This window comes from Bos indicus x Bos taurus, chromosome 22 (assembly GCF_003369695.1).
Source record: "Bos indicus x Bos taurus breed Angus x Brahman F1 hybrid chromosome 22, Bos_hybrid_MaternalHap_v2.0, whole genome shotgun sequence".
Lineage (NCBI taxonomy): Eukaryota > Metazoa > Chordata > Mammalia > Artiodactyla > Bovidae > Bos > Bos indicus x Bos taurus.
Genome location: NC_040097.1, coordinates 25772156 through 25792005, shown reverse-complemented (window position 1 = coordinate 25792005; position 19850 = coordinate 25772156). Strand labels below are relative to the sequence as shown.

Here is a 19850-nt window from a genome sequence, read left to right as displayed (position 1 = left end):
CCCAGGCGAGCTGTGTTCTGACTTTTGGGCTTCCCCTTCCATTAAGAGTTGAGAATTATGGAAGTACAGATATAGAATATTCAAGTGGGAAGGGAGCTTGGGGAGCATCTCTGGTTCTGCAGAAGATTTTCAGATTGTCTGCGTGAAAAAGTATGTGTGTATATGGATATATTCCTGGAAGACACGTCTGGAGGCTTCATCAGAGTTCAGAGAAGCTGGAATTGCAAGTAGATAAGAACCTCCAAGAACTAGTCATTGGTTCATGTGTCTCCAGCACCAGGAACCCCCCACAGGAGGGCATGAATCTGTGGCACTGGGTGCAACCGCGTGGCCCTTTGGTGAGGGCAGAGCCGTGTCATGGACATGCATAAAGCAACTGGGGGAGGAGGACCATCCCAGTTGGAGTGGGCTCTGATCCTTCAGCCCCCAAGGAGCGCTCTCAGTGATGGTCTTGGGGAGCTGTTGTTTGATTTCGTGCATCTCCACCTGTGTTCACAGTCCCTTGTCTATTAGTCTTGATTTCTGAGCTAGAGTGGAGGCTCCTAGAGGACAGGGGACGTGTTCTGGGTGTGTTTATTCCTAAACTATGAGTGTGGTACGTAGTATTTATGACCTGGCATAACTTCTTTCCTATTAAAAACTTGCGTTTAGATTCTCGTATTCAGCGTTACAGCATAGCAGTTTGCCCATGGCCATTTTTTTACGACGTCCTTGTATATCTGTAATTTCATACGGCTAATTTTAATGATTTAACTTATTCATTTCTTCTTGTTGTCATTACAGGTACCTCAATAACAATGAGTTGACAGCCATACCATCCCTGGGCAGTGCCTCATCTCATATAGTCTCTCTCTTTCTGTAAGTGGTACCATTTGGGAGATCCTGGGCTGTTGTGGGGAGGCCGTGGTATCGTGTTGCTGACATTGGGTATCAGGGAAACTCGTATTCCTGGGCTCACTGGAAAAAATGGTCTTACTCCATGTACCTCTAGTGATCATGACAAATGTGTTGCTTGCTGTTTCGGGGTGTGTAGAATTAAAAACTGAAAGTTTTGCCTCATCTCTAGCTTGGCAGGAAATTATCTTTTTAATACCCAGGGGTATTAAATTTCTTGTTCCTAATGGATAAGCTGGCAGTTTGAGTGCCTAAACTGAACTTAAAAAACACTGTATCAGTGATGAGACAGCAGGCTCATCTTTGTAGCAGTAACTTTGATAATGTGACTCAGCTCACTTTCAGGGCTTAAAAAAAAAAAAAAAAAAACAATTCATCAGGCTTCTGAGATTAGCATAAAAGTAAGGATTTCTTTGTCATGGTCAAGTGTAACACAGCATAAAACCTGTCGACTATTATAGACAACGCAGTGGAAATGAGAAAGGGAATAAAGGGACCTCAGTGAGGAAGAAAGGGAGATGCCCTGGGTATGTCATTGTTGGGGCCGAGAAGCACCCTGTCGGGGAGTTAAGTACCGTCAGTTACCCCACTTCTCCAGCAGTCAGACGGAGGTGCTCACTTGTTTGAAACTCACCCAGAGGTCTTTCCAGATACACCAGTCACAAGTCCAGCTATTTTCTAGACCAGCTTTTATTGGCAGCTTCCCCAGCAGAGCACCTCCCTCTTCACGCCAAATTTCCTGTTTCCACTCCAGGCCTGCCAATTTTTATTTGATGGTGATTTTGCTGGTGTTATAACTTGTCCGATCACCTGGAGGTATCTTTTCTGACACTGACCCGAGCAGAGTGACTTGGGAAGAAGGCTTCATCTGTCCGATAACTAGTGCGTCTTACAGGTCTCCGGGTTTTCCTGGCTGCAGGGCCTGTGTTCAGAAGATGGCCCAGCCTTGGGAAACACAGTCTTGGTTTTAACCCTTTTCCAGGTGTTGTGGGGTTGGGGAGCAGGGGCTTAGAATTGTGACCCAGCCCTGTGTCCTGAACAGACGGCTTCATCTCTCTGAACCTCATTTTCCTCACTACAGGATGACAGGATGTGTTCCTGTTCCCCTTCTGTGTTTTTTTTTTTTTTTTTTTTTTTCCCCTTGTGTTTGTACACGTAGGGGCAGTGAGTCCAAAGTTCGAGGGGAGCATGAGGTGCGGGAAACTCCTAATGTCTTGCACAAGCCAGAATAGGTGTTTGACGGGTGGCAGCGGCTGCTGGCTGGTGGCTAGTTGTCACCTGGCCCCTTGGGCCTTGGCGTGATCTCACCTATAGGACCACAGGGTCTGCGAGTCACTTCTTGTACCTGTGGAGTGCTGGAATGATGCATATAGCTCTTTGTCCCAAGATGATCAGTCAGGGATCTAATTTTCTTGTTGCAGCTGTTTGGCCCATGGTGTTCTAGCATCTGGAAGGTGTTTCATTGCTGGTTAAATGAGTTATCCGTACCTGAGGCTAGTTAAGGACATGCCAATCCCTGGTATGTTTATAGAGCAGCACACCGGAAGATGCTTCTAATGCCTTGCTATTTAAAGGACTGTTCCTGGCCCAGCAGTGTGCTGTCAGTACTGAGCTCGTTAGAAATGCAGACTCCCAGGCCTCATCCCAGTCCTGCTGGTCAGAAGCCATTTTCACCGGCCCCCCTGGCCATTGGCCCATTCATTCAAGGTTGAGAAGCACGGCTTCCCCACCCCTTGTTCTTCACTTGGTTGGGAAGCCCAGGCCCCAGAGATCATCTTTATGTTACCAGACAGGAAACTGAGGCTGCCTGAGCTCCTGTAAGTTGCACAATAGAGCGGTGAACAGAGACTGAACACGCATGCCCGTGCATGGCTCCTTTCTCCCCCACATGGGGGCAGGAGTGTGGCAGGTGACTGTGACGCGCCCCGTGCCAGGACGGGCAGGGCCCCCCGTTTGCCCTGAGGCCTGTGGTGCTGTGAATCACTCCTTGCTCTGCTGACTAAAAATACATTTCTGTTCCTTGGCCCAGGTGTCTGAAGCAGGGGGGCTGGTTGGCCTTGTTCCTGCTATTCCATTAGACAGTGTTAAAATATGTAAAGTAGGAAGGAAAAAGAAAAAAAGGCTCCCTCCCAATTCTGATTCAGTTTGGAAAATGCAGGTTTATATTGGCAGATACTCCCTTTGGCCTGAAGCTGAGCTCCATGTAACTTGGTCAGTGAATTCTCTGAAATGACAGATGCTGAATGGTCTTTACCTTCCTTCTGTCTAAAGGGCCTGTGTTCCCCGATCTTAGACTCGTGGATTTACTGCCTGAGAGTCAGGCTAGCAGCATGACATCACAGTAGCAGAATTATAGATAAATTTGCTGTCTTCCTTCATGCATTCCTGTATTTCCTAAGTGAGTTGAGCAAAGAGCAGGGGAGAGCGGACAGCAGATGTATGTGACATTCTCATCCTGACTTCTAAGGGAAAACACCTTGCATCTCCATCCATCCATCCATCCATCCATCCATCCATCCATCCACTGTTGATAATTCCAACAGTTCAGGCTGGGTTTTTTTTTTGTTTTTTTTTTTTTAAGGTTTATTTTTTTTATTTATTTACGGCTGTACTGGGTCTTCTTGGTCGCTGCCGAGTCTTTTCTTCCGTTGCAGTAATCGAGGACTACTCTCTAGTTGCGGTGCACGGGCTTCTCACTGGGGGCTTCTCTCACTGTGGAGCGCGGGCTCTAGGGCGCGCGTGCTTCCATAGCTGTGCTGGGTCTTGGTCGCTGCCCAGTCTTTGGTTCCGTTGCACTAATCGAGGACTACGCTCTAGTTGCGGTGCACGGGCTTCTCACTGGGGGCTTCTCTCGCTGTGGAGCGCGGGCTCTAGGGCACGCTTGCTTCCATAGCTGTGCTGGGTCTTGGTCGCTGCCGAGTCTTTTCTCCCGTTGCACTAATCGAGGACTACGCTCTAGTTGCGGTGCACGGGCTTCTCACTGGGGGCTTCTCTTGCTGTGGAGCGCGGACTCTAGGGCGCGCGTGCTTCGGTAGTTGCAGCTCCTAGGCTCTGGAGTACTGGCGCATGGGCTTGCTTAGCTGTTCCACGGTACGTGGGATCTTCCCAGATCAGGAATTGAACCCATGTCTCCTGCATTGGCAGGTGGATTCTTTACCACTGAACCGCCAGGGGAGTCCACCATTCAGGCTTTGAAGGGCAAGTTGTGCTGGTGTGTTTGTGGTTTTTCAGAAGAAAGCAGTAAAAGGTGTCACGTATTCAACAAACATGTAGTAGGAACCTCTGTGCCTCTGCAGTTGGAGCCCAGAGTGACCTGGGAAAGACACAATGCCATCACACGTAGGAGGTTCCTGACGTATTGTCTGCGGACGTGATAGGTCAGTTAGCTTAATCAGCATTCACCTTGGTAGCCCTTATAGTCTCCAGATTCTCCCCTTCCTGGGCAGGAGGAGATAAATAATCAGAACTTGCCAAGGGACCACATGGCTGAGGAGCTGGGACCACTTTCTGGGGACAAGGCTGTAGGCAGGTGGGTCAGGGGAAAGAGGGGGACCAGGCAAATACCCAGCTGTATCTCTGATGATACTGTGAGCAGGGACAAGGTGCTTTTTCCTCACCTGGTGGATGAAGGGGTTGAAATACTCACAAAAGTACACTTGCAGCTTTTATATCCCTTCCATGACCAGGAAACTGAGAGTCGAGGCAATAATGTCACAAAAGAAATACCGAACCTGCTGTCCCACGGCTGCTCTTGCTGCCTTATGTCTTTTAGGACAGGTAGCAGCTTTGTGGTGTCAGTTCAGATGCCGGTGACTGGGGGCTTTTGCCTCTGGATTTTGTTTGCCTGTCCAGGTCAGCTCTTCATCTCTGTGTTGGTTTCTTGTCTCCTGAGTCTGTGTCAGTAACCCTGGTCCCTTGCTCACATGACAGAGCTCTCATCACCCGCATACCAGCACCCTGCTTCGCTGAGGTCACACTTGGGAGGACTGTGTGGGGAAAAGGGTTTGTTTCAAGCCTGGCTTTACTATTAGGGCCTCAGGACAGAGTTTTCTAGAGTTTTGGGAACTGGAATCCTTCAGGAAAATTTCAGTTGGTTAACAATTTCTGATTAAAGGAATCTAATTCAATTAATGTATTTGTCAAAGAGCAGATTTTTATTTGTATTGTGTTCTGCAGATAAGGACAAAGCCATTTGTCCTTAATAACCAAAAAGCATTAAACTCAAGGAAAGCTTTTAATAGGATTGGGTTGGAGTGAGGGAGCTAGATTTCATGAAATGCTTCTCAGAAAAAGAAACAGACTTTTGTTCAGTGGGGGCAGACTCTGCTGGTAGATTTTCACGTTTGAGTTCTTTCTTTCTTTCTTTCTAATTTGAAGTCCAGGAAACTCAAGTTACAATTCCCACAGCAATAGTAATTTCATGTGATGCATAAGTGACATTTCTGGGGAAGAAAAATTTCCGCTTTTCCTGTGGTATTACTGCACTTGTATCATTCAGGAGATTGGTTCCAGTGGAAATGGTTCTGTGTGGTATTTTTTTTTTTTTCCCCTTCAGCCCTAGGAGTAAAATGCTTGCTGTAAAACCAACTTGAGTTGTAAAGCCCAGCAGCTTTGTTTCGTGTGTTTTGGCTGTAGGGTGTTAGCCACGTGGCCCTCGGCTTTGTCCACGTAACTTCTTTTCCTCTTGGTGGTGTGCTTTGGACCCTGCCCCTTACCCAGGTTTCGTGGCTTCCTCTCCCCCTTCTTTGGCCTCGATCAGGTAGGCGATCTAGGCTAAGACTCCTCAAACACTGTTACCTGTGACTTTGTAATTGTGCTGTTAAAATCCTTGGGTCTTTGTTGCATTTGAAAACACAGCAAAATATTGATCTTTTACTTCAAATCTGGGGGAAATAAACTTTTATGAAAGCTTTTTTTTTTTAATTGAGAGAAAACTAACATAAAACACTGTATTAAACAAATTTCAGGTGTACATCCTCAAACACAACACCCCCCTCACCACAATCTAATTTCAGAACGTTGTCATCACCCCGAAATAATACCCCTACTCCTTAAGCAATCACCTCCCCTATCCCCACCCTCTCAGCTTCCTGAAAACTCATCTTTTATTTTCTTCTTTTGAGTAAAGTATTTTTCTCTCCTGTTCGCAAATGTACCTGGAAGACTTAGAATTGAATCATTTAAATAAAAATATCAGAAGCAGAATGAACTATGCAGTTGTGTATTTTGCTGTGACCTCTTAACTGAAGAAAAACTGATTAAAGCCATGGAGCATTTAGCATTACTTTATTGTTAGTTACAGAGAATAAAACCTGGAAGGGACAAAACCTGCTGTCCTGTCTGTGACCCCACTTGGAGCCAGTTAGATGGAAGGAGCACTGGGTGGGGCTGAGGCACCCCAAGGCTGGGAAGGATGGCGCGAACTCTTCTGGGCCAGGTCCGCTATGGACATAAAGTCAGTGGTGATATTTAACTCTCCCTCTGCCTAGCAAACGCTCTAGAAGAACGGGCTGGGTCAGTCTTTGCAGGCTCATTCATGGGCAGATGAAGTCACATTAAAGAGTAATTGAAAAGCCAAGCAGTGAGGACCTGGGCTGCTTCCCAGTGCTGGAATCCATGTCTCTGAGGGCCCAGCCCAGAAGCCAGGGATAAAGGAGCCCCGGACTCCTCCTCAGAAAATTCGGCTAGGCTTTGGGACCTGAGCGGAGACTGTTAATAATCAGGTGAAGTTTTACTAAGTAATAAATAGTTTCTGGGCATTGCTAAAGCCGTGTGTGGGTGTAGCTTGGGTTCAGGCCTCTTGCCTTTCCTTTACTCTGCTGCCCTTGAAACTTTCTCTCTGTTGCTTCACCTGGAAGAAGGTCATCATTTGTAGACATAATAGTTGATGCTGAAATCTTTTTTATCATGATGTTTTTCCCTCAAGTGTGAAATCATAGCTTGTCTTAAAAAGTTGACCGGTAACCTTGGATGGTGGAGCTCTTTACATCGTGCTACAGAGGTGGACCTGTGGGGAGTGCATGTTTGTGTAAGGCGGACATCAGAATTCTCCCCAAGGTGGAGGCTTACCCATCCTTCCTCTGGGGGAACTTGCTGGACCATCCATGAATCATCAGATTAAGAGTGGACTGAACCAAGTTTAAGAGAAAATGGGCAGTTTTCTCCCCCTATTTCTGCTTCTGAACCATGTCCTGCAATAATAACCTAGTTTAACCTTGCTGGTGAAGGAAGGCCAGTCAGCTAGAGCATTGGAGTAAAAGAACCCCCTGTGGGTTCTTGGCATCGTATTTGCTGTGGGTTTTTGGATGCACTGTCATCAGGATCATGGGGTTAGTAGTGACTGAAATGCTTTAGGGAGAAACTGAACATTGTGCTTAGTTCCTCAGTTATGTCTGACTGTGACTCCATGGACTGTAGCCCTCCAGGTTCCTCTGTCCATGGGGATTCTGCAGACAAGAATACTGGAGTGGGTTGCCTTGCCCCTCGTCCAGGGGATCTTCCTAACCCAGGGATTGGACCCAGTTCTCCCCAGTTGAGGCAGATTCTTTACCATCTGAGCCACCAGCGAAGCCCTGGTTTGAAAGGCTGTAAGTCAAGTGTGAATGTCCCGTTCAGATCCCAGGTGCTAAAGGGAAGCCAGCGCCCTCGTCAGAAGACAGCACAACAGGAAAGTATACGTAAAGCGGGGCTTCGGTTCCTCTTCTGTGTCTTCAGAGACGTGCTAACCTTCTGCCTTTCTTGTCCAGAGTTCTCTGGGTGCACGTGAACAGATTCTTTCCTCTGGATAAAATGTCATACCCATTACCTTGGGAGACTGTGGCTTCACCGTCACCTGTGTGGTTCTCAAACTGGACCATTTACCAGAATCGCCTAGAAGGCTCACTGGACCATAGGATGGCTGGGTCCCAGCCACAGTTTCTGGTACGGCAGGTGTGGGTGCTGTGTGATTACAGAATTTGCTCTGCTCACAAAGTCCTGGGTGATGCTGATGCTGCTGGTCTGGCAACCCCTGCCCTTCTTTCGAGAACCACTACCTGAGCATCTTTAGTGATGGGTGGAGGTGGGAGACTCCTTACTAACCAAGCTGCTCAGCTTTTGGAGGGCAGTAAATTATTTAGACAAATTCCCCATGTCACCAGTGTGGGCACAGGCATTTATTTGGGACGGTGGGGCAAGGTATTTATTTCTGAGGAAAGTGCTAAGAGCAGTGGACAGCAAGCAGCCGTGGGCAGCACAGCTCTGCCTGTTGACAGTGATCACACAGGTCTCCCCATCAGACCTTCACAAGTTCCTGGGAGGCAGGGAGCCGCTCAGCAAGCACCCTCTCCTGGCAAGAGACCTGCTCCTACCTACCACCTCAGTGAAGAGTGTTGCAGCCCTCCTTATAGCCTGCGTCCCTGGGCAGGAGGGCCCGGGCCGGGAGCTGCTGTTAGTACCACTTACCTTTCTGCAGATTATCAGTCACTGTTATCAGATGAAACTTTGCCCTCGACTAAGACTTGAGTGGTGCTGCCCTGTGCCAGGCGGAAGTTAAAAGGAACACCTGAAAGACAAGCACAGCAGCGCTGTCAGCCCTGATGGGGGATCAGAACGTGGGGCCCACACCTTCCTCCCACCCGAGTTGTCCACTCCCAAATTGTCTGTGACCCCAGTCCTCGACTCTCGTTTTCCCGGCCTTCTGCCCCAGGGAGGCTGTCGTCCAGGCTGTCAGTGGGTACAAGAACTGAAAGGAAAGCGGAGGAAGTGAATGTCAGGGCCCAGGTTCCATGTGCAAGGCCGAGGAGAGGGGTGCCAGCGTGTGCCCCACGTGGAGCCCAGGGCTGCACACTGGAGCCCCTGCCCTCGAGGGACTCAGTCTTGCTGCAGAGAAAGATGAGTAAACCGGCAGTTGCCATACACAGTCAAGGCCTGGGGAGTGTCTCAGGGGCTTCTCACCACCGTCACTGATGGGCTACAAGACAAGGAAGATTCCCAGATGCAGTGACCTTCTGTGGATCCCCTTTCTTGGCCCCTGTATGGGAACGTTGGTTATGGGCCTCAGGATGGGGCAGCACGGTGCTCAGCCAGCACGCTGGCCACTTGGAGGAGCAATGGGAGAAGTGTTCATAAGACATGGATGGTTTCATGTTAAGGGGAGTTTGCTCCCCGCTCCCCACTCTTTCTTCTGTCAGCAGGCAGAGGCCCATGACCAGTGGGCCTCAAAACAGAAAGTTAAACACCCAGTTGACAAAGCAGCTCTCTGTCCTTATAAGCTTCCCCTGGATTCTGTAGTGTGGATCGCCTCTCGCCCGGCGTCTCTGGGAGCCTTTCACTGGGAAAGGAGCCGTCGAGGCCTCTGAGGCAAGCCTGCCAAATGACACACAGCCCTGACTTGTCGTTTTCCTTCTTTTTTCTTTACTTATTTTTTTTTCTTCTCTCTCTCTCTTTGAGAGTGGGGGTGGCGAGGCAGCCGGATGAGCAGTCCATCTGCATATCATTTGCTGAGAAAGTGAAGCAAACTCCAGCTGTGGGGTCTGGGGAACGGAGGAAGGGGCGAGCCCATGGAGTAGGAACTTGGTCACAGAAGACACTGCCTTTTTTTGGGAACTCAGTAGCTTAGGGTCTGTTGGCCAGAGTTGGCCTTCATGGTGTGTCTGGCTCTTTCCTCCCTCCTCGCGGTCTCATTTTTTCTGATGACCATGTAAGCTTTAAATAGAGTCCCAGATCCAGTGGGAATGGAGTGCGGGTGCAGTGTGGATGGTCTTGGAGGGAAGTGGTTGCTGACCCGGCAGCACCGGGAAGGGACGGGGAGCTGCGTGGTCCATTGCACAATCTCCCGTGTGAGAGGAGCTGGCCCCCGCCCATGTCCACAGCCTCCTTCCAGCCGGCCTGTTTCCTCCCCCTCCTCCCCCGCGCCCACTTCCTGCAGGTGGCTTCTGTAATCCACTTACCCCAGGGAAGGCTTGCCAGCGTGTGCACCTAATCCGAAAATGGCCGGCTCGACTTTGACCCCCATGGTGACCTTGCAAAGCAGACTGGGCCGATTGTGTCGGCTCACACCTGGGAGCCATTTTCGGCTTTTACAGCCCAAGTGGAAGAAATGTGTTTGCATTTATGCCGGGCCTTCCTTCACGAGGCCTGTCATTGTTGGGCCATGCAGACGGAATATTAGACTCCCCCTGCCTGTTTAAAGGCAGGGGTTTCGAAGACGGGCCAGTTTACCCAGTGTATTTAAGCTGAGTCGTACGAAACTGTCCGGTTTTGTAGTTCAGAAATGCTCAGAGCATCCCCAGACTCATGATGGTTCAGCCTCTTGAGACAGAAAACTGACAGTCTCTGTGTAGTCACAGATATCGGCAGGCATTGCTGTGTGTCTGTGCCCAGGCCTCATCTCATTGTGTTGCCCCTGCAGGCCTAGGAGGCACAGGGTCTGTTGTTAAGCACTTTTTACAGATGACAGGCCTGAGGCACAGAGAGGGCAAGACGTTTGCCTGAGGTCACACAGAAAGTGGCAGAGGTGAGTCTTGATCTCATTTCTGTGCACCTCTGGGCTTCGTGCTCACTCTGTAGGGAGAAATGTGTGGTCTCGGAACCTGGGAGGGTCTTGTCATTTCATGTGCTGACATTTCAAATTGTGTTAGGAGGGGAATTTCTCTGGTCTGTAGCCACAAGGCTCCGATGTGGCTCTCGGGTGTGGATGAGAGGCTGTGCCCCATGAAGGGGATGTCTCTTCAGGTCGTATTCCCGCCTCTGAACGCTGAGACGCCCTCAGTATGATTTTCATCAACAGATGCAGAGTGACAGGAAGTCCTCTTGAAGATCAGCCTGACTGGCCCTTCACCCCAAGTCGCCCTCAGAGTCTGGTGTCTGAGCTGCTCTGAGCCCATCCTGTTAGGGCGCAGGCGGGGGACTCGCCCTGCTGTCAGGCCTCTGCAGCCCCCAGGCCTGTTCAGTTGTGCCAGCAGCTCCTCAGACAGTGGCCCTCTGCTCTCCGACACATCACTTCAAGGCAAATTCCTCCACAGTTCCTCACTTCCTGGAAGCCTTTCAGACGCAAACAGCTGAGATAAAGGTGCCAACGTGTGGTTCTTTCTCCCCACCCCTTCAACAGGAGCAGGAAATCTGTGCCCAGGGTGGCAGGGCTGCAGGGCGCAGCCAGGTGGCACTCCCGGAGTGCCCTCTCTGGGGGCCACTGGTCTCTGCTCGGCTGCATGGCTGTAGTCTCTTTGGAGGCAAAGAAGCTTCTCTTCAGTGGGGAGGGCTGTGAGAGGCGGGCTGCTGGAATCAGTTTGTAAAGAATGGGCTCCTTCCCTAGGAGTCTGGGGAGAGGGAGGTGCCAAGGGTCCTCACCTCACGGCGCCTCCTGTGTCACGAGGGCCTTGTGGAGCCTGGTTTAGAGAGCGCTGTGTCCATCACCTCTGAGCCTTGCTTTGCTCACTCATGCGATGATGCCTGCCAGTACACCGAGCCGTGGGGACTCACTAAACACTACGTGTCTCAGCGCAGGCTCTGATGTCTAGCGGAGGTGCGTCAGACGGAAGGCGTGGATGGAGCTGGCCTTGCTTTGGTGTCTGTGTGCCAAAGGAGGTTGGTGTTCTCCACACCAAGCCAGGAGGTTGGTGTTAGAAGCAGAGGCAGAGGCTCGTCACTTCCCTGAAAACAGACTCTACTTGCCGTTCCCCGCTGTGGCTTGTTAACCTCCATCCTTGTGTGCGTGTGTGTGTGTGTATATATGTATGTGATGATTAGCTTTCTCCTATATTAATTCCTGCCGTGGGAACCGTTGCATGCGCCGGGAGAGTTGGTTTCCCTTCTCTTTTCTCATCACCAGGCAGAGGTGCAACAGCAGTAGAGCTGTGCAGGCGTCCCCCACAGCGTCTCGCATCCTGCACTGCACAGTAGGAAGACCGCAGGAACTTGAACAAGCCTGGATGCCCAGGCTGCATCCCAGGGCAGGTTAAAGGAAAACCTTGGGACTTCGGGGCTGGGGGTTTGTTAGTGTTTGGGGTTTTTTTTAAAGTTCCTTTCCAGGTCCTTTCCACGTGCAGGTAAAATTAATGAGTCACAGCTGGCTAATTGCAAGTTCAGGGTTTTGTCTCTCTCTCCCCCTGATGCCTGTCACTTAAAATCTGTAGGCTCCCCTGCCTTCCTCACCTTCACACCTTCTTCTTCCTTTTTTTCTTTTTCTTTCCAGTCGGTGGAAAAATAAATAAGAAGGCTGTCTTTTAATTTAGTACTTATGGTTCTGGAGTCCCTGTTAGAGGTTTTAGTTACCTCTTTCACCACTGATTCAATGGAAAGATACTGCAAAGTTGGGCTTCCCTGGTGACTTAGATTGTAAAGAATCAGCCTGAAATGCAGGAGACCCAGATTTGATCCCTGGGTCAGGAAGATCCCCTAGAGAAGGAAATGGCAACCCATTGCAATGTTTTTGCCTAGAGAATTCCATGGACAGAGGAGCCTACAGTGCACGGAGTAGCAGAGAGTCAGACACGACTCAGCAACTAACAGTTTCTACTACAGGGTTAGCCCTTTAAAATGAGTAGGAGATGCTTTGGCCTCGTGGTGTGTGGGACAGCCTGGTTGGCCTGGTGAGGCAGGACCAGCTCATGGGGATCACAGAACTTGACTGTGGGTTTGCCACTTAATCTGAATTATTTGTTTATTTATTTTTACCTCCTGAAAGCCAGATGACCCATCTCTCATTTGGATTCTGCTTATAAATCAGAGAAGCCCCATTACGATAGTGGTGTCAGTGGGGGGCAGGAAATCTCTTTATAATAAAACAATAGGCAAAACTTACATCAGACTTTATAAATCTTTTTCTTTATAATTCTGAAAGTAAGACTTTAATTTTTTTTTAATGTGGACCATTTTAAAATCTTTATTGAGTTTGTTACAGTATTGCTTCTGTTTTGTGTTTAATGTTTTTTGGCCACACAATACGCATCTAAGCTCCCGATAAGGGATCAAACCTGCACCTTCTGCGTTGGACCGTGAGCTCTTAACCACTGGACCACCCAGGGAAGTCACTGGACTGTACTCTTAATTGGGGGGAAAAAAAATAATACGTAAACATAAGATACAGGCAGTGAATGTTTCCTCCGATTCCACCGAAAAGCTGTACTGTAATACAGCAGATTTCTGGTCCTGACATTCACTGTGGATAATTATTCATTGGTATTCTGTGAGGGTTGTGTTTGGAATTGGCCCCTTCAACAGGTCACAGAGAGTAACTAGAATTTTGGAAATAAGAGGGGAAGTTTCCCTTGGACTTGTTGGGAATGTGACATTTTCTCCAAGTGTCATTCTTCTTTGCATATGGAAAAGCAGTGGTTATCAGCGTGCAGGGTGAAGTTTTTCTGCCCCATAATTGTTGTTTGGTTTTAAGAGACAGCGTGAGGACTGGCCCTTCCAGGGGACCCCCTCCTCCTGGCCTTGCCGACAGCTACGATAAACCCTTTCACCACTCGAGGCTCTTCCCCCTCCCCCTCGTTCTCTAGTGTGTGTTAACAAGAACCCTGATTTGGGGATGCTCCAGCAATTATGTGGTTCCAAGTAAGAGTCTCACGCTTGTCTTCACTTTCCCCTGTTCCCTGAAAAAGAATCCCAGCTCCTGGAAGGCTCAGGAAATTTTCCCAGGAGATGGATTCAGAAAACAAAGTGCTGTGCTTCATGGGTACCATCAGAGCCATTTCCTGGTGCCGCCACAGTCCGTACTGTCCCTCTCTCGGTGGCCCCATGGTCACGGTGAAGAGAAGACACACAGCACGTTGACAGAGACCCTGCCTGCCCCTCCTGCGGCTGCTCCTTTATGGGCATTTGAGCAGAGACTGCTGTTGCCAGTGTCTGTTCACCTCCAACTGGACGTGGGCTGTTGGGGCGACTCTTCTGCTGTCAGGAAAACCCCCCGTTCTGTCCTTTTGTCAGGCTGTCACCCAACAAGGCACTTCCTACCTCTTGAATTCAGAATGCAAGCCATTCCCAGCATAGTGGGAACGGGCAGAAGCACATCTCCAATGAGCGTGGCCTCCCGCTCAGCTTCCAGCCCTGCCTCTTCCCGAGACACCGCTACAGGGCCTTTCACAAGCTGCGTTTCCTTTTCGGTCTTTGTTCCCTCAGCTGTGAGAAAGGTCCTGGTTCCATACCAGCCACACTTAGCCAGGGTTAAGGATATGCATGGCTTCTTCCTCTCCCACAGGCCCCAGGTGGCACCTGGGCTGTGTATTCTCTAGAGCAAACTAGAGAACTTCTGATGTGGGTGACCCACTAGCTGTGGAACCCTGGGTTCCTCACAGAGGCTCAGATGCTTGAGTTCTGTCTCGTGGGCCAACTGCATACCCCTGTTAAGAAGCTGCTGAGATGGTACAGGGTTCACATGCTTCCTGGTCACCACCAAACCTAAGACACGCTCCCCAGCTCTGAAGGGGTCCTCATGGCCTAGGCTCCAGTGGGGTCAGGGTTTGGCCTTTCTCTTTCTCCCCATTCTTCATCACGCTGCACGTCACACCTACCACCCAGTGGGGTGCCTGCCTCTCGGTGGCCCCCCAGTCAGTGTTTGATGAGGAAATGAAGGATGGACCCTTTGTAGCTTCGCCATCACCTGTGGGGTAAATTCTCCGCTCTTTCAGAGTTGGCCCCAGTTCCTTTTCTTCCTGGCTTCTCCCCACTTCCCGCCTCGAACTTTACATCACATTGCTCATGGTGGGAGCCCTCACACCCCAGGGCTCTGCTTCCAGGCCTCGTTCATGTTGTCACCTTGGTCTGGTGACCAAGCCTCAGCCTCCCCCTAACAGCACTGTGTCCCCGTATGTTGATGCATCCATCACCTCCGTCTTTCTCTGACTCCTCGACTCCAGGGAGAAGGGGGTCGGCTATACTGCGATCAAGTTTACCTTTTTCTTACAGCAGCTGCACTTATAAGCACCCCATACACACTTGACTGCATAAATAAACTGAGGACTAAATGAATGGTTTAGTCCAAGAATAAGTGAGTATGAAGCTTAGGGCAGATATTGGTGAGTTTTAGAAATTTATCGTCCAGGTGAAGGGACACATTTGAGACAAGTAATAACAGAAATGGTCTTTGGGGACTGCCTAGAAGTCCTGGTCTTTTCAGCTAGGAAAGAGGATGCGTTTTCATTGATTTCTTGAAAATCTGAGCAAATGTTATAGGAGGGAAAATAGTTGAAATTACCCTGTAAAAATCAGCATGGCTTTGGGGAGGTGTATGGGCCCAGGGGTCCCATTGTCTATGTGTGAATACTTACCCTCCTCTTTTCTAGTAGTAGCTTTGGAAACCTCGGTTGTTTAGACATGAAATTACCCTTACCCTGGAGGGTGTGTCAGGAGAAGGGCTGTCCTGGTCTCCACTCACCCGTGAGGGTCAAATGATGATTAGGGAAAAGGTTCTGTCACAGTGAAGGCGGAGAATCCCTGCAGACCCCTCAGTGCGTCCATCCTGACCCAGTTACTACTCTGTAGTCAGGAAGTTCCGGAGAAGGCAGTGGCACCCCACTCACTGGGTACTCTTGCCTGGCAAATCCCATGGATGGAGGAGCCTGGTAGGCTGCAGTCCATGCAGTCGCTAGGAGTCGGACACAACTGGGTGACTTCACTTCCACTTTTCACTTTCATGCATTGGAGAAGGAAATGGCAGCCCAGTCCAGTGTTCTTGCCTGGAGAATCCCAGGGACGGGGCAGCCTGGTGGGCTGCTGTTTCTGGGGTTGCACAGAGTCAGACACGACTGAAGCGACTTAGCAGCAGCAGCAGTCAGGAAGTTCAGGAAACCCAGAGCTAAAGGTCAGCAGCCTCCTTTACCCCAGGATATGTAGAGCCTTTAATAATGAGGGGGTGCAGTGTGGTATCTCCCACACGAAATGAGCCCTTATTCTAAGAGTTGCTTCATGAAGAAGGTGGTCTTGCAGTCACAAAAGTTTAGCAAATGCAGAATTGAGCAGAATGAGAGGGTACCTTTCCTGGACCTGCTTTGGGAATCTGCCAGGACTGACAAGGGAGGAATATATGCAGCCCTTCCAGAGCCTTTTAGGCTGGTGTTCCGGGGATGGTGTTCTGAGAACCTTGTGTCTGGCAGGGCAGGCCTGACCTGTGTCCACCACCATCTTAGTCAACTCCCAGCAGGCCCTCCTGCTTGGCCACAAAGTGCTGGATCTTGGCCCAATTACAAGACACTGAACTGAGCTGTAACTCCTGATACACCAGACAGAAGGCAGTGTTCTTCCCAGCCACCTTTGTCAGCTACACATTTCTCACTGAGTCCAAACTACCCCATCCCCCCACCCCACAATTCCTTCCTAATCAGTGGAAAGTAATTAAACAATTTATATAAAGCTTATCCCTAGGTATCGAAAATTTCCCAGAGTCTGGCAGTATTGGGTGCTTGGCCCTTGGAACTGAGTCATAGTGGATAGATTTCAGCTGGAAACCAAATGCGGTAGCAGGTTGGCTGTCTTGATTCCACCATGAATTTCACCAGAGTTTCTGATTCCACTGGTTTTCCATGTTTTTTGACGTTTAAATTAATCTTTTTATTTCGAGTTCATTGTGGATTCTCATGCTATTGTAAAAAATAATGTTGAAAGATCCTTGTATGCCCTTAACACAGTTCCCCCCAGTGACCACTGCTTGAAGAAGTTCATACATACAAGATATTGACTTCAATACAGCCAACTTAAAGAACATTTCCATCCCCACAAGGTGTGTTGTGCTGTCTTTTTATACCCACATCAACTTTTTCCTGCCCCATACCTTTGGCAATCTCTAATCTGTTCTCCATGTATATAATTTTTCATTTAAGGAATGTGATATAAGTAGATAGGGAAGCAATGGAAACAGTGACAGACTTTATTTTGGGGGGCTCAAAAATCACTGCAGATGGTGACTGCAGCCATGAGATTAAAAGACACTTGCTCCTTGGAAGAAAAGCTATGACCAACCAACATAGCATATTAAAAAGCAGAGACATTACTTTGCCAACAAAGGTCCGTCTAGTCAAAGCTATGGTTTTTCCAGTAGTTGTGTATGGATTTGAGAGTTGAACTATAAAGAAAGCTGAGCGCTGAGAATTGATGCTTTTGAACTGTGGTGTTGGAGAAAACTGTTGAGAGTCCCTTGGACTGCAAGAAGATCCAACCAGTCCATCCTAGAGGAAATCAGTCCTGAGTATTCATTGGAAGGACTGATGCTGAAGCTGAAACTCCAATACTTTGGCCACCTGATGCAAAGAACTGACTCATGGGAAAAGACCCTGATGCTGGGAAAGATTGAAGGCAGGAGGAGAAGGGGACAACAGAGAATGAGATGGTTGGATGGCATCACCGACTCAATAGACATGAGTTTAAGTAGGCTCCGGGAGTTGGTGATGGACAGGGAAGCCTGGTGTGCTGCAGTCGAAGGAGTCGCAGAGTCGGACACGACTGAGCGACTGAACTGAATAGATATAAATAGCTTCATACAACATCTCACCTTTGGAGATTGGCTTTTTTTTCAATCAATATAATTCTCTGGAGGTGCATCTAGCTTGTTACGGTGTATATCAGTAGCTGGTTCCTTATTACTGCTGAGTAGTATCAGCAGTGTGAAGGGACTGTACTTGGCTTAGCTGTGCACCTTCTGAGGGACATCTGGGGTGTTTGCAGATTTGGCCTAATAAGAATAAAGTGGCTTTGAGCATTTTTGTGTGAGCATAAATTTCCGTTCTATGGGAGAAATGCCCTAGGGGATATTTGCTGCATTGTATGATACTTGTATGTTTAGATTTTTTAAGGAAGTGCCAAACTTTTTCAGCATGGCTACACTGTCTTACATTCCTGCCAGCAGTGAACGAGTTGGTTCTCCACAGCATGGCTAGCATTTGACATTGCGAGTATTTTTTATTTTAGCCATTCGCAAGGTATGTATTGATATTTCCTGGTGGTTTTAATTTACATTTCCCTAATGGCTGATGATGCTGCACATCATCTCATGTATTTATTTGCCATCTGTGTATTCTTTTTTGAGTAATATCTGTTCATTTCTTTTGCCCATTTTCTAATTGGATTGTTTGGGGTTTTTTGCCATTGAGTTTTGAGAGTCTTGTATATATTCTAGATAATAGCTCTTTGTTGGATGTGTTGTTTGAAAATATTTTCTCCTAGTCTGTAGTTTGCCTTTTCATCTTTAACAGGATCTTTCCCGGAGCAAGTATTTTCAATTCTGGTAGAATTATAGTGTGTCAATTTTTTAGTTTATGAATTGTGCTTGTAGTATTAAATCTGAAAAGTTGGTCTAGCTTGAGATCCCAAAATACAGATTTCTCCTATGTTTTTTCTAAAAAATCTTTAGTTTACATTTGACATTGTGGTTCATGACGATACATATTTTAAAACCTGAAGCATAGGAGAAAATTGCAGCTTGTGGTTTCATGAAAGGAACAGAGCAAGAGTGGGAGCCCAGAGGGGGTGAGGCGCTGAGGCCAGTGCCACTCTGATGTAGTGAGTCTTGACCCCTAGTGTGGGTAAGGAGGACTGTTTTAGAAGCGGACTCCTTAATCCCGCCCATGCACATCCTCCACCCTCCCAGAGTGCAGTCAGGTCGCATGCTGAAGGCTTGGGAAATTGCGTGGTAAGAGATATACTAAATCATATGATCGGGAGATCAGACGTCTTCCAGATGGGGCAGGAAGCAGGCCCGGCTTTATTTGTAAAGACCCATCAGTGGTGTCACTCTCTGGAGGCGGGAGGGTCTCAGCTTAGAGGCCACAGCCAAGTGCTGAAGCAGCTTCCTCCGCGGCTGGAGCTGCAGAGCTGCTGGGGTGCTGGCAGGCAAGCCCTTGGACAGCTGGCAGTAGCCAACAGAGGCGGGGAGTCTCAGGAGCACCCCAGCAACCACAGGCCCGTCCCTGTCCTCGTAGCCACGGGCCGTCTCCAGGGAGCAGCATGGCCCGGAGCCAGAGGGCAGCTGGACTTGCGGGCTGTTAGCTGGGGGACCCCAGAGCCACAGTGCACCCTCTCTGGAGGGTGGAGCAGGGGCTGTGCAAGTCTCTTCTGCTCCTTGAAAAATACCCAGTTCTGTCTTGTGATACTGACTGCCTGAGGATGGAAGAACCGCTTTTGACACTCCTATTTAGGGCCTGCACTCGTCATCTTGAACATAAATAGAAAGGTCTGGCGGGGCCCTGCAGCAACTGTGTGCTGATGTACTGTGGCTTGAGGGTCTGGGGGGTGTGTGTGTGTATGAGTGTGAGAGGGACGGTGGGGTAGTGGCAGAATGTGCATTTCCTCCATGTTTAGTCAGGTCCTGCCTCCTTAGGAATCACAGGATCAGGGGTTGCCCTGATGGATGCTGGGAAGATGGGGAGGCACAGGGTCCTGTCCAGAGAAGCCTACTTCCCCAGGGTCGTTCGCCCCATTTCTGTTAACAAGGCGGCTCCACACGCAGGTAGGAGGGTGGCATGAGGAGTCGTGTTGGGCTCAGTCCCACTGACTGCTTCCTGCTAGTTAGCCTTCCTACACCTCATCACCCCCTTCTGTGAAATGGGAACAGTAACAGGGTCCACCTCTCGGGTTGTCATGAAGACTGAATGAGCTGAACCAGAGCCTGATTCCTGGTGAGCAAGAATGGAACCCTAGATGTGTTAGTCCTCGTCCAGCTCCTGTATCTCCTGAGAATGAAGTGTGTGCCTCCTCAGTGGCTCAGTGGCCAGTCAGCTCCGTGTCCTGCCCTTTGCTTTGGCAGGTGGCATGCAGTCTTCTGAGCGCCTGAGTCGTTTGGGCAGCCTGGTGGCCGAGGCTGCAATGGGAGCCCAGCCTGGAGAGGAGCGAGGTTAGGTTTCCTTTGGAAATGTTGAGTGAGGCCTCCATGTTGTTCCTCTGCAGTGGTTACGTTTTCTCAAGTCTTGACTGGTGAGGTGGATGAGAAGGAAAAACCACCACCGCTACGAGGAGCTATTGACACAACCTCTTGGTCTCAGATCCCT

General features: G+C 49.2%; 1 protein-coding gene across 2 annotated transcripts in view; it reads left to right on the top strand.

Annotated features, from left to right (window-relative positions):
- Positions 1-19850, top strand: part of LRIG1 (leucine rich repeats and immunoglobulin like domains 1) — a 115232-nt gene that overhangs the window by 49535 nt on the left and 45847 nt on the right. For both annotated transcript variants that reach the window (XM_027522465.1, XM_027522464.1), the window contains exon 3: positions 784-858. In XM_027522465.1, coding sequence (XP_027378266.1) covers positions 784-858 — 75 coding nt within the window. The remainder of the gene's footprint in view (positions 1-783; positions 859-19850) is intronic.